Source organism: Punica granatum, chromosome 3 (genome assembly GCF_007655135.1).
Source record: "Punica granatum isolate Tunisia-2019 chromosome 3, ASM765513v2, whole genome shotgun sequence".
NCBI lineage: Eukaryota > Viridiplantae > Streptophyta > Magnoliopsida > Myrtales > Lythraceae > Punica > Punica granatum.
In genome coordinates this window covers 33,975,866-33,993,639 of record NC_045129.1, presented here as the reverse complement: position 1 = coordinate 33,993,639, position 17,774 = coordinate 33,975,866, and the positions used below count along the sequence as shown (strand labels likewise).

At 39.1% G+C, this 17,774-nt stretch overlaps 2 protein-coding genes and 1 pseudogene across 2 annotated transcripts; 1 reads left to right on the top strand and 2 right to left on the bottom strand.

Moving 5' to 3' along the window:
* Positions 1 to 1,600: 1,600 nt before the first annotated feature.
* On the bottom strand, positions 1,601 to 3,536 carry LOC116199016 (peroxidase A2-like). Its single transcript, XM_031529306.1, has 4 exons — positions 3,188 to 3,536; positions 2,701 to 2,892; positions 2,400 to 2,565; positions 1,601 to 2,133 (listed from the first exon to the last, which is right to left on the bottom strand). The coding sequence occupies exons 1-4, from the start codon at positions 3,401 to 3,403 to the stop codon at positions 1,721 to 1,723; spliced, it is 987 nt and encodes a 328-aa protein (XP_031385166.1). The 5' UTR covers positions 3,404 to 3,536; the 3' UTR covers positions 1,601 to 1,720.
* Positions 3,537 to 8,201: 4,665 nt separating this feature from the next.
* Positions 8,202 to 8,543, top strand: LOC116200571 (aquaporin SIP1-1-like). The gene has a single exon (XM_031531406.1). The coding sequence runs from the start codon at positions 8,202 to 8,204 to the stop codon at positions 8,541 to 8,543; it is 342 nt and encodes a 113-aa protein (XP_031387266.1).
* A 1,286-nt stretch (positions 8,544 to 9,829) lies between these two features.
* LOC116200570 lies at positions 9,830 to 16,953 on the bottom strand (annotated as a pseudogene).
* Positions 16,954 to 17,774: the final 821 nt, after the last annotated feature.

The window sequence follows — 17,774 nt, the reverse complement described above, 5'->3', positions numbered from 1 at the left end:
GTGTTAGTGTGTATGTCCTAAACTGACCAGCTCCGAGAGTGGGATGATCGATCTTCATAATGATTGGCCGGCCACAAGAAAGAAACACTTCCCATGCTTTAAACTCAATAATCCATTGACAGAAAGATTAGCTACAGACCACCCTTGCAATTTGATATAAAACTTGCTAGGTTTGGATTTGGGATTGGGCTTGGAGTTTCTTTCAGGAATTCTTCGTAGGAATCAGCTAAATTTTGGAGCAATCATGGCAGTGAGTCAAGCACAAATCAGAGTAATAATATTATCTTAACTCGAATTTGGAAGAATGCATATGCGGTAATTTAAGAATGAAATTTTACGATCGATTGTACCATACCTATTGAATTTTCATTGTGCTTATGCGGGCCTGAGCCCATTTTCACTTAAAAGCTTAAGTTGATAAGTGGTGATACTCAAGTCATATATTAACTCATGAATTTTCCTTTTCTTTTCAATGTGAGATTTATCCTATTTTACTCATCAACACTTGCCCTCACGTGCAACGTGTGGTCCATTTTTACTTACACGTTGTCACGTGCCCTTAAACACCCGCCCTCAACAATTGACCTCGAGTCGGGCTCTTCTTCCGTGCTCGGGCGAGGGGGGACTAACACGAGGCGCACACTTTGGCTGCACTCGACATACTGGGCCTAGCGTGGTGTGAGTGCGCACACTCGCGTAGGCACGTATATGCGTAACCTAGGCTCTGATACCATATTGAATTTTCACTGGGCTTATACGGACCTGATCCCATTTCTACTTAAAAGCTCAAGCTGATAAGTGGTGGTACCCAAGCCATATATTAACCCATGGATTTTCCTTTTCTTTTCGATGTGAGATTTATCCCATTTTACTCATCAATAATACCCATAAGTTTATCGAGACATGAATAATCGTGTTAGCTCTGCCCAAAGGAAAAGAAAAAAAAATCATGTTAGGAATCACCGGCACCACGATCAGATAAAGATAAATGCATGCACCATGATATATATATTGAACTCGTAAATTCATGCAATAATTTCTCATGTCTTAGCATATATATATATATATAACTTTTTTTTTTTAGAATGTCCTAGGATAATTTCAAGTTCATCTTTTCTGTATTTGGTACTGTATGAGGGCTCGTTTGCAGCATTTTTTAGTGATCTTACATTGTCACTTAGATGAGATTGCAACAAACAGAGAATGAGTTCTAATTTCTCAAATAATTGTTATATTTGTTCATAATTGATGTAATTTTATTGATTTTTTCTCTTCACATCACTTTGAATTAGAACTATTTAAGATTTATAAAAGAAGAAGAAGATCATTTAAGATTTTTTTCGGTTGCAACAGAGGTCTGCAAATCATGTACAATGAAAATAGAAATCATAATAGTATCATTTAAGATTTTTTTTTTTATATTTTGAGTAATAACACATATCTTTTCTTTTTGTCAGATTCCTCTAATTATCTTGGATAAGGGGTGCATTTCCTTGAATTATTAAGAAAAAGGAAAGGAAGAAAAATCAACATCGCCGAAACAAAATTGTGGCTTCAATAAATAATAATAATAGAATCAACATCGTAAGTCGTAAACATATATGACTAATTTCACAGTTTATTACTAATTTATTGCCGCTCATTGATCATATCAAATAAAGAATAGTAACATTAAGAACAATTTAATTAATCAATTGACTGATTAAACATTTAATCACACTTAATTAACTCGTTTGCAGTTGGCTCTAATTTCACCGGATCTCCCCGTGAGTGGCCGGATACCTCCCATCTTCACCATGGACTTAGCGAATGCATCGAAGAACTCGCTCTGGCTTCCAGCAAACCGATTGACGGCTGATACAGTGTCGGCGACAGCACCTGAGAAGAGTTCCTGATCAGTCTGGAGGAGGCCCCGGTTGTTCCGGAGGTTGGTGAAGTAATTGTTGTCGAAGCTGTCAGGAGATGAGGAGTCGAGGTTCGTTATTGTGTTCCCGTTGCCGGATTGGGGGCAGATTTGCCGGAGTGTTTCTAGGAAGGCGGAGTCGAGGGTGGGGTCGGGGCCGCCAGTGCCAGAGAAGTTGTAGAGGCGGTGGCTGAAGGTGGTGCATCGGGCTCTTCCAAATGTGTGTGCCCCTGAAAATTTTGAACCAAGACATAGATCACACAGACTGTACCATTTCATGAACTCTGACCATAGTCTGCAGGCAGAAAGTGTCACTGAAACCATAAAAGAATCACCAATGTCATACCATTCTTACGGATATCGTACAATCCGTAAAATCTGACCATGTAGATTTTTTAACATATATATCCTTGAATCGTGATCTTGAATCTTAAATATGTATGGACATGGTAACAATAACGACCTCTACAAGTGTAATGAGAGCTTGAAATCTTACCAGACAATGCAACAAGATCAGTTGAGTCTAAGCCCACAGCGGCGAACTTGCTAGTCATGTTAGCAAGGCTGTCGACAGGACTCGGGATGGCAGTGTTGGCTTCATCCCTGTTTGCAGTTCTACTGTCTCTTCTTCCCAATTCAACTTCCCAACTTGGCCCACCCGCCTGCGACAAAAATTTTCACATGAATTCTTCAGTCAATGGAATGCTTGTCGTGTTAACCATATCGACATTTGATCTTCGTTCAATGTCAATAAATCATAATTTGAGGTACATATGAGAGAGTATATGAGTGGTTACCAAGGAGACGGCCACTTGCGATGCTATGGCTAGAATGTCCGCGCATGAGACCACGCCAGGGCAGGCGTTCTCGAGTGCGGCCTTCATGTCATCGACCACCTCAAATCCCGCAGTTGAGTTTACATTGGGGCGTGCATCTTGCTCACTTGCGATCCCTTCTGCATTAACCAGCAGAATCGACCCATCACATCCCTACAAGTGTAGCAGCAAAGTTAGGCCTGGTGTTAATATAAGAATAGGGCATTGTTGCCAGCCTAGGAACTAGGGACAACATGGGCGAGTTCCATGTACCATAAGCCGATATATTCAAAGATATCGAGCTCACTAATTATTCAACAAGACATAAGTATGTGTTTCTATCGGTAGGTAACTGAGCTGATTAATTAGAATACAACCGTTTGTCTTGTGAAGTGCACATTTTCGTTAAGGGCTTGTATGTGAACTTGAGCGTGCAGTGAATAGATTAGGAGATCAGGAAGACCCGCACCTGGACGAAGCAGTCGTGGAAATGGAGGCGGATGAGCTTGGCCCCGATGCGGACATCCCTCTGCTGAGCCTGCTCCAATACTCTGCGTACAATGGCCGAAGCGTTTGGGCACGAATCTTCATAGAAGTCGCCCTCCAACTCAGCGACACCGCTTCTGAACCCCATAACTACGCACAACGCTGCTATAGCCAATGCGACGAGAGTTGAAGGCGGCATTTTTTTTCCTTCTTTTTTCTCTAGTAGAGGTCTCTCGGTACTCTTATGCACTTGAAATTAGCAAATATGATGAATAAGAGGAGGATTTGAAATTGAATTGAATTGAATGAGGATTGAGTGAGGAGGGACAACCACGATGGGGGTCATATATATTTATAGGGAGGGGTCATTTGCTAGGGACGTTGACGGCATCAAGTGGATATTATAAAAATCAAGTTGGGCAGTTCATTGCTTAATGTTTCTTCTCTTAAAATATTACTTAAGAAGAAAGTTTCCATGGAAATTTAGTACAAATACACGCTCTGCTTGGAGGAGAACTGTTCAAGTCAATTAATTCAACGGAAAAGAGTAAATAAATAAACCAAATTGATTAAGGGAGTGGGGGCTTGGCTTAGCCAAAGTCCACTCTCTTATGTTGGGCTATCAATTTCTAGACTGAGTATGCATGTATGTGAATGTCATACGCGGGCAATAAGACTTGGTATGGCCCCTTAATTAGAAGCCTTACCTACTTCCAGGAAATTAATCAAAGGAAAACTACTAAATCTGCAAAACCTAGCTGGCTGGTATAATTCCTTAGTGGATTACAAGCTATAGGTAGATCATCAAACGCGTCGTTGATAAACGGGAGAAAGATCACCATTCATTTAACAATCTCAAACATACATGTGGATCTTGTTCATAGAAATATCCCGCAACGTTCACATCGCACGCCATATCTCTGTCAACCTCACCAATTATGGATATACGTACGCTCACCAGAGTGCATTTCTAATTGAATTTCATGACCGATCATACTTGCCAGAAGGAATAATTAATCGCGTACCTATACCGCTTGCTAAGCACGCCACCCTGTGGGGATTTTTCACAGAAATTACTACATATTTCAGGTATATGTTCTAGAAAGCCAATACTGGATTCGTCATTTAAAATTACATGCGATCGACAGAATTCTAACATAGTAATACCATCGAAATTGAAGCGAGTATACTTGCATGACCCTAGTTGTCCCAAGCCGAATGAGGGCAAATTCGATCAAAACGAAAGCTTCCTGTGTTCGTTGCGGTAAATTATTCTAGGATATATACATGTACATCATCATATTCTTTTATGCGCTCCTCCGGCTCATTAACTTCCCTCATTAATTAACTTGAAATTCTTTTTGTTCGATGGACCAAACATGATAGTAGGTGTAACAATAGGGAATCCGATGATACTAAGGGGTGTCACTGTTCTATCACCTACATAATGAAAACGAAGGGGCGATCGGTTCAACGTCACCTTAACTGGGGAATACAGCTTCCTTGGTATATCGCACGGAGTAGATCCCCTTTGCCAAGAGTCCACTGATTTAGATTTAGGGTCATGGACAAGAATATCCCTACGTATTTACGTTTTTTTTCTTTTTCGGTTTGCATTACCCGGTATCCGAAAGGAAATTTAACGGGCTCCTACTAATCAAGATTTTAACCGGGTCGCACATTAAATAGTAAAACTCTCCTAATTATATATTTTCTCCATTTAAAATTGTGGGAAATACTCCACCGTACATATATATAAGCAAGATAAAAGGTGGGCTCGGCCAAATGATCTCAGAATGCTCTGTTTCTGAATGAAATTTTCTCGGTTTTCTGAGTTTTTAAAATTTTAAATTATTTAAAATTATCAACAATATTTTCTAAAATCTGTATATTATTTGTTACACAGACTGTATATTATTGCTTCATATTACTGTAGGATGTTGAAGAAGCTGTTTAGCTTGATATTGACGATGGGTATCCTAGGTTGAATGTAACACGAACTGTACATTATTTGTTATATGGACTGTATTATTTGAAGAAGTTGTTTACTGTGATATTTTATTCTATTAGTTCAGCCTTTGTTCTTTGCAGCTTTCCTATGTAATTTATCTTATTTTCATATGATTTCAAAACGTTCCGTTTCTGAATGAATTTTTTTTTTCATTATTTTGAGTTAAAAATTTTTTTTGTTATAAAATTATCAATAAAAATCTAACAAGATCTTTTGCTTCTAGCGTGGACTCGTACATATATATATAGATATCTTTTGTTTCGTTTTTTTATTTTTGAATATATATATATATATATATATCTTTTATTTGATTCTAGCGCGGACTCCATGCATGTGTATAGATATCTTTTTTTTTTGGGGTTATATAGATATCTTTTATTATATTTTGCTCTATAGAGATTGGTCGAGGGCAGATCTTGAGTTGCATGGGCATGCCTGCAAACTTCCAATTACTGATTACTATATGAGGTCTTTCTCATATTTAATTATATAATGTATACTAGTCATGGAACCCGTGCATTGCACAGGATAGTATACCTGAAAAGAAATTATAATTAATAATTGAGAATTAAAAAAAATCATTCAAAAGTCAAAAGTGAAACATAAATAACACAATAAACAAACAACCTTCTTCATGTTTAGTGATAGACGAACTTACATTCTGAGAGCTTGAATATAAGGATAGCCTTTCGGGAGTTGAAAGTAACACCACCAATCTTGAGAAATGATATTAGAAAAACAAAGCAAAAATTAGAGAAAAATAAAAAATGAAAAATTACGATAAAAATGAGAGAATAAATCAAATCATAAATTTAATCAACTCACTTGTACCTAAAAATAGACATATGTTTCAAGAGCTCGCGTCTAGTTGTAGACGTATTGTTTGAGATCTGAATGAGATCATGTGTATGTGTGAGATGATTTATATTTATAACTATCATATAGAATATAGATAAAATATAATATGAATTGTTTTCCTTTTTTGGTTAACGGATCTGATTTATTTTTGAAAAGAAAATATAATTCATATATATATATATATATCTTTAAAATATTAGCTAATCTATTTTTTAAAAATAGATATCTATAAAAACATAAAACTTATATATATTTTTTCTTCCAATATATATTGAAGGATATCCACGTAATCATATAGTAAGTACATTTATATTATGCATAAATAAATATACTAATATATACTTATTTTCATGGTAATATTAATATGATGAAATATTAATTTTTATTTTAAAAAGTTCAAGATTATTAAATAATATCGATACATATAATAAAATTTTCTCATTTATTTCGAATACATTACGTTATATAAATTATAAAAATTAATGAAATCAAGAAATCAGATTTTATGATGAGATATCTTTAAAATATTTTTTATTTATGTATAATATATATTAACATACATAAATGTTTAATACACTATATTATAGAATTCTTTAAAAAAATATCAAATTATATCCCGTGCAACACACGAATTTCGCAACTAGTATATACATACATACATATATATATATATCTATATATTATGAGATATTGCTCTTAGATTTATGAAAGATCATGTATTAAATTCGTCCTCCTAACAAGTGGGCATTTTGGGACTCGAACTTGTATTTTTCACCTTAAGGGGTTATAACTACTTACCACTAAACCAATACTTTATTGGTTATTTTCTTCATTTACAAGACTAAAATTCTAGATCTTACTTAAAGAAAGAGTGCCAACATCACCTAAATCAATCAACGATTTTTTTTTTGCCCTTTTTGTTCGTTGAAGTGATAATGTATTGTCTAGCACTGCTTACTCATTAACACATATACACATATAGTATGCATTTATCAAATATATGTGGAAGAATGTTGCCAATATGTTAGATGAAAATTCTATATGTCGAAAAAAAAGTTGACCGATTTCAATAAATAATAATACAATCAAAATAATTCATGGAATAACATCGTAAAATATTTGATTAACATGTAAATTTAGTCATTTATATAATAAAATATGAAAAAATTACGTTCCATCCCGTGCAACGCATGAGCTCTACCACTAATATATATATATTGTGGGAGACATTGCTATCTAATTCTGGGATATCAAGTATAAAGATTATTCCCTCCTAACAAGTGCGCTTTTCGAGACTCAAACCCGTGTTTTTTATTTTATGAAATTAGAGCTAGTTACCACTTAACCAATACTTGGTTAGTTATTTTCTTCATTTACAAAACTAAAATTCTAGATCTCACGTGGAAAGAGGTATCAAAATCACCTAAATCAATCAACTTTTTTTTTTTTCCTTTTTGTTCGGTGAAGTGATAATGTATTGTCTGGCACTGGTTACTCAAACACATACATTTAGTATGCATTTATCAAATATATGTGCAAAGAATGTTGCCAATGTGTTAGATGAAAATTCTATCGAGACAAAACTTGACTGACTTCAATAAATAATAATATAATTAATATCATTCATCGAACAACATCGTAATTATTTGACTGCTTTCAATAACTTATTGGCATCCATTGAGCATGAATATAACGATAGATTAGGGTAAATTGCATCGGTGGTCCAAAAAGTTTCATAAATGTTTCAAGTTGGTCCAAAATGTTTTTTTGATAACGTAATGGTATATTAAGTTTCAAAACCGTTTCAATATGTTACATTCGTCATCTTACGCTTGAAGCCGTTATACTCCAAATTTTTAAAATTACAAAACCACCTAAATTTTTTGAACTTTTTCAATTTTGCCCCACATTCTTTCTCTTCCTTCTCGACTTTCTCTCTCTTCTGCAAGTTTCGGCGAGTTCCCGTCCAACAGCCCCCGAGATCCGCCCCTCCGATCTGACGGCCCTGTAAAACCTACCCTCTGTCGAGTTCCCGTCCAACGACCTCCGAGATCCACCCCTTCGATCCGACGGACTTGCAAACCCTCCCCTCTGTCTTCGATTCTCTGCTGTCTCATAGGGCGGGACGATGGGGGCAATCAAGCCGGCGGTCGCGGACAGGATAATGACCTTCGGGTGGGTGTTCTGCACCTCGACGCTCGGGGCGGCGACAATGGTCATCACCTTCCTGCTAGGGCTCAACCAGGACGTCCTGCTGTGGGCTTCCCTAGCCATCACCATGGCCCTCGTCTTCGTCCTCGTCATCGTCTTCGAGGTCATCGGTGGAGCGATCGGCGGGGCGTGCTCAACCCCACCGCCACAGCGTCGTTCTACGCGGATCTCTAGGGGTCGTTGGACGGGAACTTGCCAAGTCAAACAGAGGGGAGCGGGAGGAGGAACAGTGGAGGGGGAGGAGGAAGACGATGAATAGTGGAGGAGAGAGGGGAGTTGGGGCAAAATTGAAAAAGTTCAAAAATTTGGATCGTTTTGCAATTTTAAAAAGTTTGGAGTATAACGGCGTCAAGCGTAAGATGACAGAATGTACCCTATTGAAACGGTTTTGAAACTTAATGTACCATCAAGTTACCAAAAAAATATTTTGGACCAACTTGAAACATTTATGAAACCTTTTGGACCACCGATGCAATTAACCCTAAATAATAATATAATTAGAGTAAAATGTGGTTTGCATCCCACCTTTAAGCATGTTGGCAAATTGCCTCCCGACCTTTAAAATTTTGGACTATGCCACCTAACCTATTTAAAAAAGGGCAAAGTGCATCGCATGTACTTTTCCAATCACTTCTTTCGGTCAAACATTAATTTATTATCAATTTATTTATTTCAGTTTTTAAAATATAATTTGAAAATTTTAAATATGAAATTAAAGGAAGAACCACCAAATCCTAAACGGAAAAGAGAGCTTCTATTTCTAAATCTCTCTCTAACACAAACGCAACCATCCACGAACAGGACAACGCTTACACTCTCACCCACGAGCTCAATACGAAAATTGCAGGCATTTGATTTGTTATAGAGGATCAAAAGCTTATGCACAAATTTCATTTCCTTATAACTTAATGAAGCTGAAGCATGCAGGCACAATCTGCTATGTGAGGACAACCAAACAAAGTAGCTGTCACTGTGGGTTTTGGTTAATCGGTCAATTGAATTAATCTGAAAAGGCTGAATTGTAACGAGAAACATAGGTTGAATGAAATCACATTTATGTGAAAAACGGGGAAGAGCAAGGATGTTATATGCGAGAGATTTGGGATGAGAGGGGAGAGGTGGGGGTTAGCTGCCCGACCACCTGGCAAACTGGCAGCGGGTCTCTCTCTCTCTTACGTTCTTTTGTTTCTTTTTATTTAATTTTTGAAATTATTTTTAAAATTTTGAAATTGAAATTAATGATAAATTAATTTTTGGCCAAAAAAAAGTGGTTGGAAAAGTAATTCGGGATGCACTTTACTTCCTTTTAAATAGGTCAGGAGGCATATTGTAAAATTTTAAAGGTTAGGGGGCATTTTACCACTAAGCTCAATGGTGGGGGTGCAAACTGCATTTTACTCATATAATTAATATCATTCATTGAACAACATCGTAATTATTTGACTGGTTTCATACATTTTTCATTAACTTATTGGCATCCATTGAGCAAGAAGATAACGATAGATTAAGGATCTGATTTATTAAGTGGTCTGGCTAACCATTTCATCAAACTCTAATTTCCCCGGAACTCCCTGTTAGTGGCCGACTGCTTCCCATTTTCACCATGGACCAGGCAAAGGATTCAAAGAACTCGCTCTGGCTTCCGGCGAACCAGTTGACTAAAGTCGGGAGTGCCCGAGGTGAGCTCCTGGTCAGTCCGGAGGAGGCCCTGGTTGTTCTGGAGGTTGGTGAAGTAGTTGTTGTCGAAACTGTCTGGAGATGAGGAATCGAGGTCCGTCATAGGGTCACCATCGTTGGATGGAGGGCAGATTTGCCAGAGTGTGTTGAGGAAGGCAGAGTCGAGGGTGGGGTCGGGGCCGCCTGTGCCACTGAAGTTGTAGAGGCAGGGGCTACAGGTGCCACACTGGGCTCTTCCAAATGTGTGTGCCCCTGTGAATTTTGAAGAAAAACATGAATCACCGATGTTCGTATCGTCCTAACAAATGTAGTACAATCTAATGATCTATACACTTTGAGGAGATGGAGTCTTTATTTTTTAATATATATATATATATATATATATATATCATTCGAATTATATGATCTCGATCATCTAAATCCCGCCAACACTTTTCTGTACGTCCTCTCTATAGATAATTTATATCTTTCACTCGTGATCTCGAATTGAATCTTCACTATGTACCGGTTGGATTAGAACCGTGACTTCCCTGGAAAGCTTGAAATCATCTTACCAGACAATGCAACAACATCGGTGGAGTCTAATCCCATGGCGGAGAGACTGTGGGTCAATTCATCGAAGTCGTCGAAGAGACTCGGGAGGGCAGTGTTAGCTTCGGCCTTGTTTGCTGTTCTGCTGTCCCTTCTTCCCAATTCAACTTCCCAATCTGACCCCCCCTGCCTGCTAGAGAACTTACAGATGAGTCTTCCATGTAAATCTTATTGATAACTTGACCTTCTTCGATTAACAATCTCTATAGTTTGTTTAGTAGAAACGCATTGAATCATGCATGAGAAATATAGAAAGCTGAGTGTATGCCAGCAATTACCAACGAGACGCCCACTTGGGATGCGATGGCTAGAATATCAGCACATGACACCACGGCATGGCAAGCATTCTCAAGTGCGGCCTTTATGTCATCGACCACTTCAAATCCTGTGGCTGAGCCTGCATTGGGGTCAGCATCTTGTTCACTCTCTATCCCGTCTGCATTGATCAGCAAAATTGACCCGTCGCATCCCTACAATTATTAGCAGCAAATTTAGTACCAGGTTACCGGTTGACATAATACCACTGCATTGATCAGAAAAATCGACCCGTCGCATCCCTACAATTATTAGCAGCAAATTTAGTACCAGGTTACCGGTTGACATGATACCATTTACCTTAAAAATTATACGTACACGGAAACAAAATGAAGTACCACACATAAGAATTGGGGCCAGTTATGGAACTTGGATTTTGAGACATGGGTCAGTTCCTTATAACATAAGTTGATATATTAGAGCTTACGCTAATTCAAAAACAAGTATGTTTTTCCGACGTCAGCTTGTGGTAGAGCCGGTTACATAGTAGAAAATTCAAACATGTGTCTGTCTATGAGGTGCAGTTTTTTCAATAAAGGCTTGTATACCATGCGAAGTGTGATACAGTAGCTAAGGGAGAGAGATCGAAACCTCGACAAAGCAGCTGTGGAAATGGATGCGGATGAGCTTGGCCCCGATCTGGACATCGCTCTGCTGGGCCTGCTCCATCACTCCATGGAATAGCCGAAACATTCGGGCACGAACTGCTGTAGAAGTTGGTGTTCAACTGAGCGAGACCTCTCTCAAACCCAGTGACTACGCAAAGCGCCACTATAGCCAAGACTGCGAGAGGAGACGAAGTCATTTTCTCCAGTATGGTTACTACTTAACTACTTCTTTGTTTAAAGTTAAAGATGATGAATAAGAAAATGATTGAATGAATGATGAGTGGTGAGCGAGAAGGACAATGTCGGAGCCCATTTTTATAGGGAGGGAGGAGAGGCAATGCTTGGGTTGACATTTAGATTCACATTAGGGCTGTGGATTGCTTAATTTTCTTATGTGAACTTCAAGAAGAATATTTCATTTTTCGGGGTGCACTCCAAAAGTTCAATAGATCTCGACTGACTCAATTCGAGTTGGGCCCATTAAGGGATAAAACTCTCTTACTGTCGATTTCTTCATTCACAAGACTCGAATTCCAAGACCTTATTTAAAGAGAACAAGCACCGAACTACTTAAACCAACTTAGGTTGGTTCAAGAAGAATATTTCTAAAGAACTTAACTGCAACGTAAGGCAATTCCTATGGAGAACTGTTCAAAGAAAATTTAAAAAGGTATAGGGCAGTGATGTACGTCCTAGTCTATTGATCTAGAGATCGCAGGTTCGATATCTAGTGCGACTATCCGTGCCCCTTTATTAGTTATTTAGAATTTCTCTTTCATTATACTAGGCTTTATTCCTCCTTTGTAACCAAAAAAAAAATATAAGGGAAAAAACAAAAATTAATTAAAGAAGAAACAGAGAGGGATCTCGACTGACTTTTCTGAGGTGGTCTATCGCGTTTTAGTGTAGCGCATGCTCTTCATCTGGCTGTGAGTTCGATTCTCCGCCAAGGCAAACACCTTTGGAGGCTATGACACATTCAATCGTCTCTTGTAAAAACCCATTAATTGATTACGGTTATGGAAACGTACTCGCTCCCATTATAGGGGTCCCATGGCCTCCGAGGAAGTTGCAAAGAGATTCCGAACAATCATGTATTATACGTACATGATGCCTGGATATGCCGTAAAGAACCGAAGCACCTAAAGAGAATCAAGTGCTACAACGCCTTGTTCTTGGTTTGGAGGTACCATATCCATTCAACGCATTTCCAAAATCGTCATGGCGCAAGTGCCCGATACAAGGGCGAGGCAATAGCAACACCTTTTCTAACCTGCTCCCTTGACGTTCATTCTCCTCCCGCCGAACGGAAGCTTCTGATGTAAATGTGACGCAGTGTACACACGTGTAACCTGTCGCAGACCCGTTGATTCGCGCATGAATACCGGAACTACGACCTTCTATACCTGTTGATTCTACGAATACCAGAAAATAGGCATCAAACTCGAATCGATCCGAGATTGGACAAATCACGAAAACTCTGAATTTTATTGATAATCCAAAAGATGACTCCTTTTAGCTCTAGGGCTTACAAAACTTAAATAGGGTTTAAAAAAACCTAAATCACACAAAAAAAAATAAACTTTCCTAAAATATCGAAAATTTCACAGCCATAGGCTGTGAGTTTTGCTCCGGAGGCCTTTTCCAATGAGATAAGGTCGTCAAAACCTATTTTTTTTTCAGGTACCAATTTTCCAGCTCGTCTGCCGCATCATTCTCCCATGGATGGAGAGAATTCGCTCTCGAATTGTCATAGTCCGAATTATCTCTGATGTCGTTGCCACTACGTTCTGGTACCAACTGATGCAGCGTACACGCAAGTAACCTGTCACAGACCCGTTGATTCGCGCACGAATACCGGAACTACGACCTTCAATCCCTATTGATTCTTCGAATTCCTAGGAAATTAGTATCCAACTCGAACAAATCCGAGAATTGGGCAAAGAGCACAAAAGCTCCAATTTTTATTGATAATCCAAAAGACGACTCCTTTAGCCAAGGGCTTACAAAGCTTAAATAGGGTTTAAAAAAAATCTAAATCGCACAAAAAGAAATAAACTTTCCTAAAATTACGAAAACACCCTAATTAACATAAAATTACCTGTTTGAGGCCCTAAACGATGAAATTCGCCTAAAATATTGAAATTTCATAGCCAAAGGCTATGAGTTTTGCTCCGGAGACCATTTCCAATGAGATAAAGTCGTCAAAACCTATTTTTCTTCATGTACCAATTTTCCAGCTCGTCTGCCGCATCAAAATGCCTTTGAGTTCGAGGGCTATTCACACGTGTGATCGCATTTCAATGGAAAAAAAAACCCATTCAGCAAATATTCGGTCCCATTGCGGGGTCCCATGGCCCCGAGATGAAGATGGGAGAACGGGAGGGGCTTGGTCCAATCTTTCGGGTTCAGCTTCTGGACTGCGTAAATGTCAAAGGGAAACTGCTACCGTCCCTTCATCCTGCCTGCTTGCAAGCTCTCTTCTGCCTTCCAGTAGAATTTTATTTTCTTGGCCAACTAAAATGGCCGGGGTTACCAGTAAACTGGGACCACAGAAGCCCAGCTTGCTCGAATGGTCCGCTAGCAAACTTTTACCATCAAGCGAGCGCCGACAATCGCACGATCAACAGATGAATATTCTTCAGGTTTACTAATGAAAAGGTGGAGTTCCACGTCCCTGTGAGGTGGTCGTGCATGATCGAATGAGGGAAGTATCCATCGGGCGTACGAGCTCCCACCCTCCCACGGATATTGATTGGATCCACATTATGGATTTCATCTAGTGATACTTGTAGATAGGGCACTGAGCTCATCAGGTCAAAACCATTTCCGTGGAACATACATCAAAGCCGCAGTCTCTTAAACAAACTTCTGTTCATTTTTAGCATGAAAGTCGTCACTAAAGGGAAGATTCAAAGTCCAAATACATACTGGTCTGACCATGGTACCCAGTTCCCCAAGGAATAAGAGCTCCTATCGGAACGTAATGCCCATACAGCCTACAAGTTTCAATAACAACACGAGCCTACGAGAATTGATAACAGGATCCCATAATCATAACTCTGAAAGCTGCAGACCATCCCATTGATGTTCGGTGCGATAAATCCCAAAAGACTTGTCCTGAGTCCTTGAATGATCAAATACCACGATTCTGCTTTCTCTCTCCGATTACTTACTCCATCAAGCTCAAGAAGATGATGGAACTCATTACTTACTCCATTAAGCTCAATGAGATGGTGGAATTCGATGGCACATACGCTTGCCGAGCCCCCAGGGAACAACAGGCATAGGTGAACTTCTTTCATACCCGAATGTCCTGCTGCTTCAATGAGGACCCAACTGCCCGTCAAGAGTAAAAGGGTAGGCAAATTCCCAATTGCTTTCTCCTCCTCCCTCTATATCATGAGGCCAACTTATGGAGAACCCAAGACTCTTTCACAGGGCATGAAGAAGGAAAATTGCAGATAAATTTCTATGAGGGTCTTATAGGGAGGAAGGATGACTGCATCAGGGGAGTCTCGACCTCTATGCTTTCCTCCATCCTCAAGAGGAAAGTTCCCCTTTTCAAATATCATATGCTCCTGTCACCCATAGTGGATACGGAGATCAAAGAAGCCTTATTCTCGATGGGTAATGACAAGTCACCGGGCCCGGATGATTTCACAGCTTTTTTTTATAAGCATGCCTGGCACATCGTTCAGAAGGATGTCACTAGTGCTGTGCAGCACTTCTTCTCCTTAGGAAAGTTTCGAAGGGAGATAAAATTGACTATCATTGCCCTAGTTCCAAAGAAGGAGAAAGTTGATTGCATGAAAGATTTTCAGCCTATATCGTGCTGTAATGTAGTTTACAAATGCATTACAAAGGTGCTTGCCAATAGATTGAAAGAAGTGCTCACTGATATTATAAGCTTAAACCAAATAACATTTCTGCAAGGAAGGAGAATTTCAGATAATGTTTTACTTACTCATGAGCTTGTCAAGAACTACCAAAGGCAAGGAGTATCCCCTCGATGTGCTATAAAGATAGATCTTATGAAGGCTTTTGACTCGTTAAGTTGGGATTTCATTCTCAATAGTTTGTAAGCCATGGGATTTCCTCCCATTTTTCTCTGGTGGATTAAAGGCTGCATCACCTCGCCTTATTTTTCTGTGGCTATTAATGGGTCCTTAGCAGGATACTTCCCAGGCCAGTGAAGTGTCAGACAGGGTGACCTGCTATCCCCATTTCTTTTCGTCGTTGCCATGGAGGTGTTCTCGCAGCTTATGGATTCGGCTGCAGCTGAAGGTAAAGTTGGCTATCATCCAAGATGTAAGTCACTTAAACTAACCCATCTATGCTTTGCGGATGATTTGCTACTTTTCACAAATGGTTCTAAGACGTCCATCACTGTCATTCTTGATATGTTGAACACATTTTATTATTGGTATGGTTTGAAGTTGAACCCTGAAAAGTCTACGGGAGGCATCTCTGGAGAGTCTGTGACTGACCTGATGACTTGGTCTGGTTTTAAGAAAGGTGTGCTTCCTGTGCGTTATTTAGGTCTTCCCCTTGTCTCTGGGAAACTCTCTTCAAGAGGAAGGCCCATCGCTGGGGTCGACTTTCTCTTAGTTGGCCTAATGAAGAGTTTAGGGTGCTATTTTCTATTTTAGAATTTTTTTTAGTTTTGCTCAGTATTTTCATTTTTGGCAACTAAGGACTTTGTTTGCTAGAGAATTTTATTGATACTAGTGAATTTATACGTGTGCTGCAAATGAAACATTCACTAAAAGAGAACGTCTATCCTAATGCTTTTTTACTTTAAGTGCGTTGGCAAAAGATTGTATGAAGTGACCTCTATCGACACAAAAAAGTGTGTCAGCAAATATTGGGCTACACCGACGCACTTAAAGTGAGTCGGTAAATTTTTTTATATGGCAACGTAATAATGTTTTGGCAACGGATTATAGTGCGTCGGCCTTGGAAGATGGCTATGCCGATACAATTTGTGTTGCAGGATGAATCATTTTTAGTGTTGGCAATATAAGGGGCACGGGACGACTCAAATTTTGTGCGTCGACATATGTGCATGTCTGTACCGACACAAATAGCATCCGGAAAGGATAGGCTGGAAATGAAATTCAACACAAATTTCCCTCTCATCCATTTTGAAGAATTTGATTAGCACATTTAAAATCATCCCTTCCCACTTTGACACTTCTACCATCTCCAATTTTGAAAATTTAATCAATCTCATCTGTCTCTCCCTTCCTCTCTCTACTCCTCTCTCTCTCTCTCTCTCTCTCTCTCTCTCTCTCTCTCTCTCATCTGTCTCTTCTCAATCTCTCTCTACCAAGCAGCAGAACAGTCGAAGGGAGCAGCCGAGCTGGGAGGAGGAGCAGCAACGACCAACAACATGCAAGCGGCATAGTTCGGTAGGAGGAAGAGCAGCAACAACAGCGAGTTGGAGGAAGAGCAAGTAGCAGCAACATAACTCATTGGGGCTGGGAGGAAGAACGACCAACAACAGCAAAGCTCGGAGGGAGCAGAGGAGCGAGCACAAGAGTAGCAAAGCTCGGTTGGGAAAGGAGGAGGAGATTGGAGTGGCAGCCAATTCTTTTAGGGCAAGAAGGATATAGGGCGGCAGCTTCAATCCGAAAGAAAAAAGAAGCAAATCAAAGCTTGCGGTGCTGATTTGGAAATTGGAAGAAAAGGAAGCAAAACTCTTATGATTCTCCTTTTTTTTAATATTTTCTTATCTCTTTTTTTTATAAAAAAAACAATATGCTGCCTTTCAAAGGCAATATGCTTTTTTTTTCGATTACAATAGGAGACTCATGACCTAATACAAGGAATGAAAAGAAAATCTAAATAAATGGGCACAAGTAGTCCCACTAATGATAATTGAACCTGAAACCTCTAGATTACTAGGCGAGGGCGTTAGTCACTGCACTACATCTCCTTTCTCAACATGTTAATTTTTTTAATTAAAAAAAAGCATGTGCCGACACACAAATGCATGAGCACAAGTTTTTTTTTTAAGAAAAATGTATTTGCTGACACATAAAGTGCATCAGCACAACGAGAACTCGACTCGATGCACTTTTTTATGTCAGCAAAGATTAGCTTCTGCCAAAGCACTTTTTAGGTGCGTCGGTAAGCCTAGCTATTATGAAGCAAAAAAATGTGTCGAAAGATGCGTTGGCAAGGTTTATGCTGACACAATTTTGCATTGAAAAAAGTTCAAAAGTGCATCAGCATAGACCATTTTCTTATAATGTTTCTTTGATACGGTTAAAGTACATAATACTTAAATGACA

Excerpts from the sequence above, each read along its gene's own strand:
- LOC116200571 (XM_031531406.1), top strand. The coding sequence starts at position 8,202 with ATGGGGGCAATCAAGCCGGCGGTCGCGGACAGGATAATGACCTTCGGG.
- LOC116199016 (XM_031529306.1), bottom strand. The coding sequence starts at position 3,403 with ATGCCGCCTTCAACTCTCGTCGCATTGGCTATAGCAGCGTTGTGCGTA. Across the intron at positions 2,893-3,187 it reads TCCACGACTGCTTCGTCCAG|GGATGTGATGGGTCGATTCT; the intron begins GTGCGGGTCTTC and ends CTACACTTGTAG. Across the intron at positions 2,566-2,700 it reads CGCAAGTGGCCGTCTCCTTG|GCGGGTGGGCCAAGTTGGGA; the intron begins GTAACCACTCAT and ends TTTTTGTCGCAG.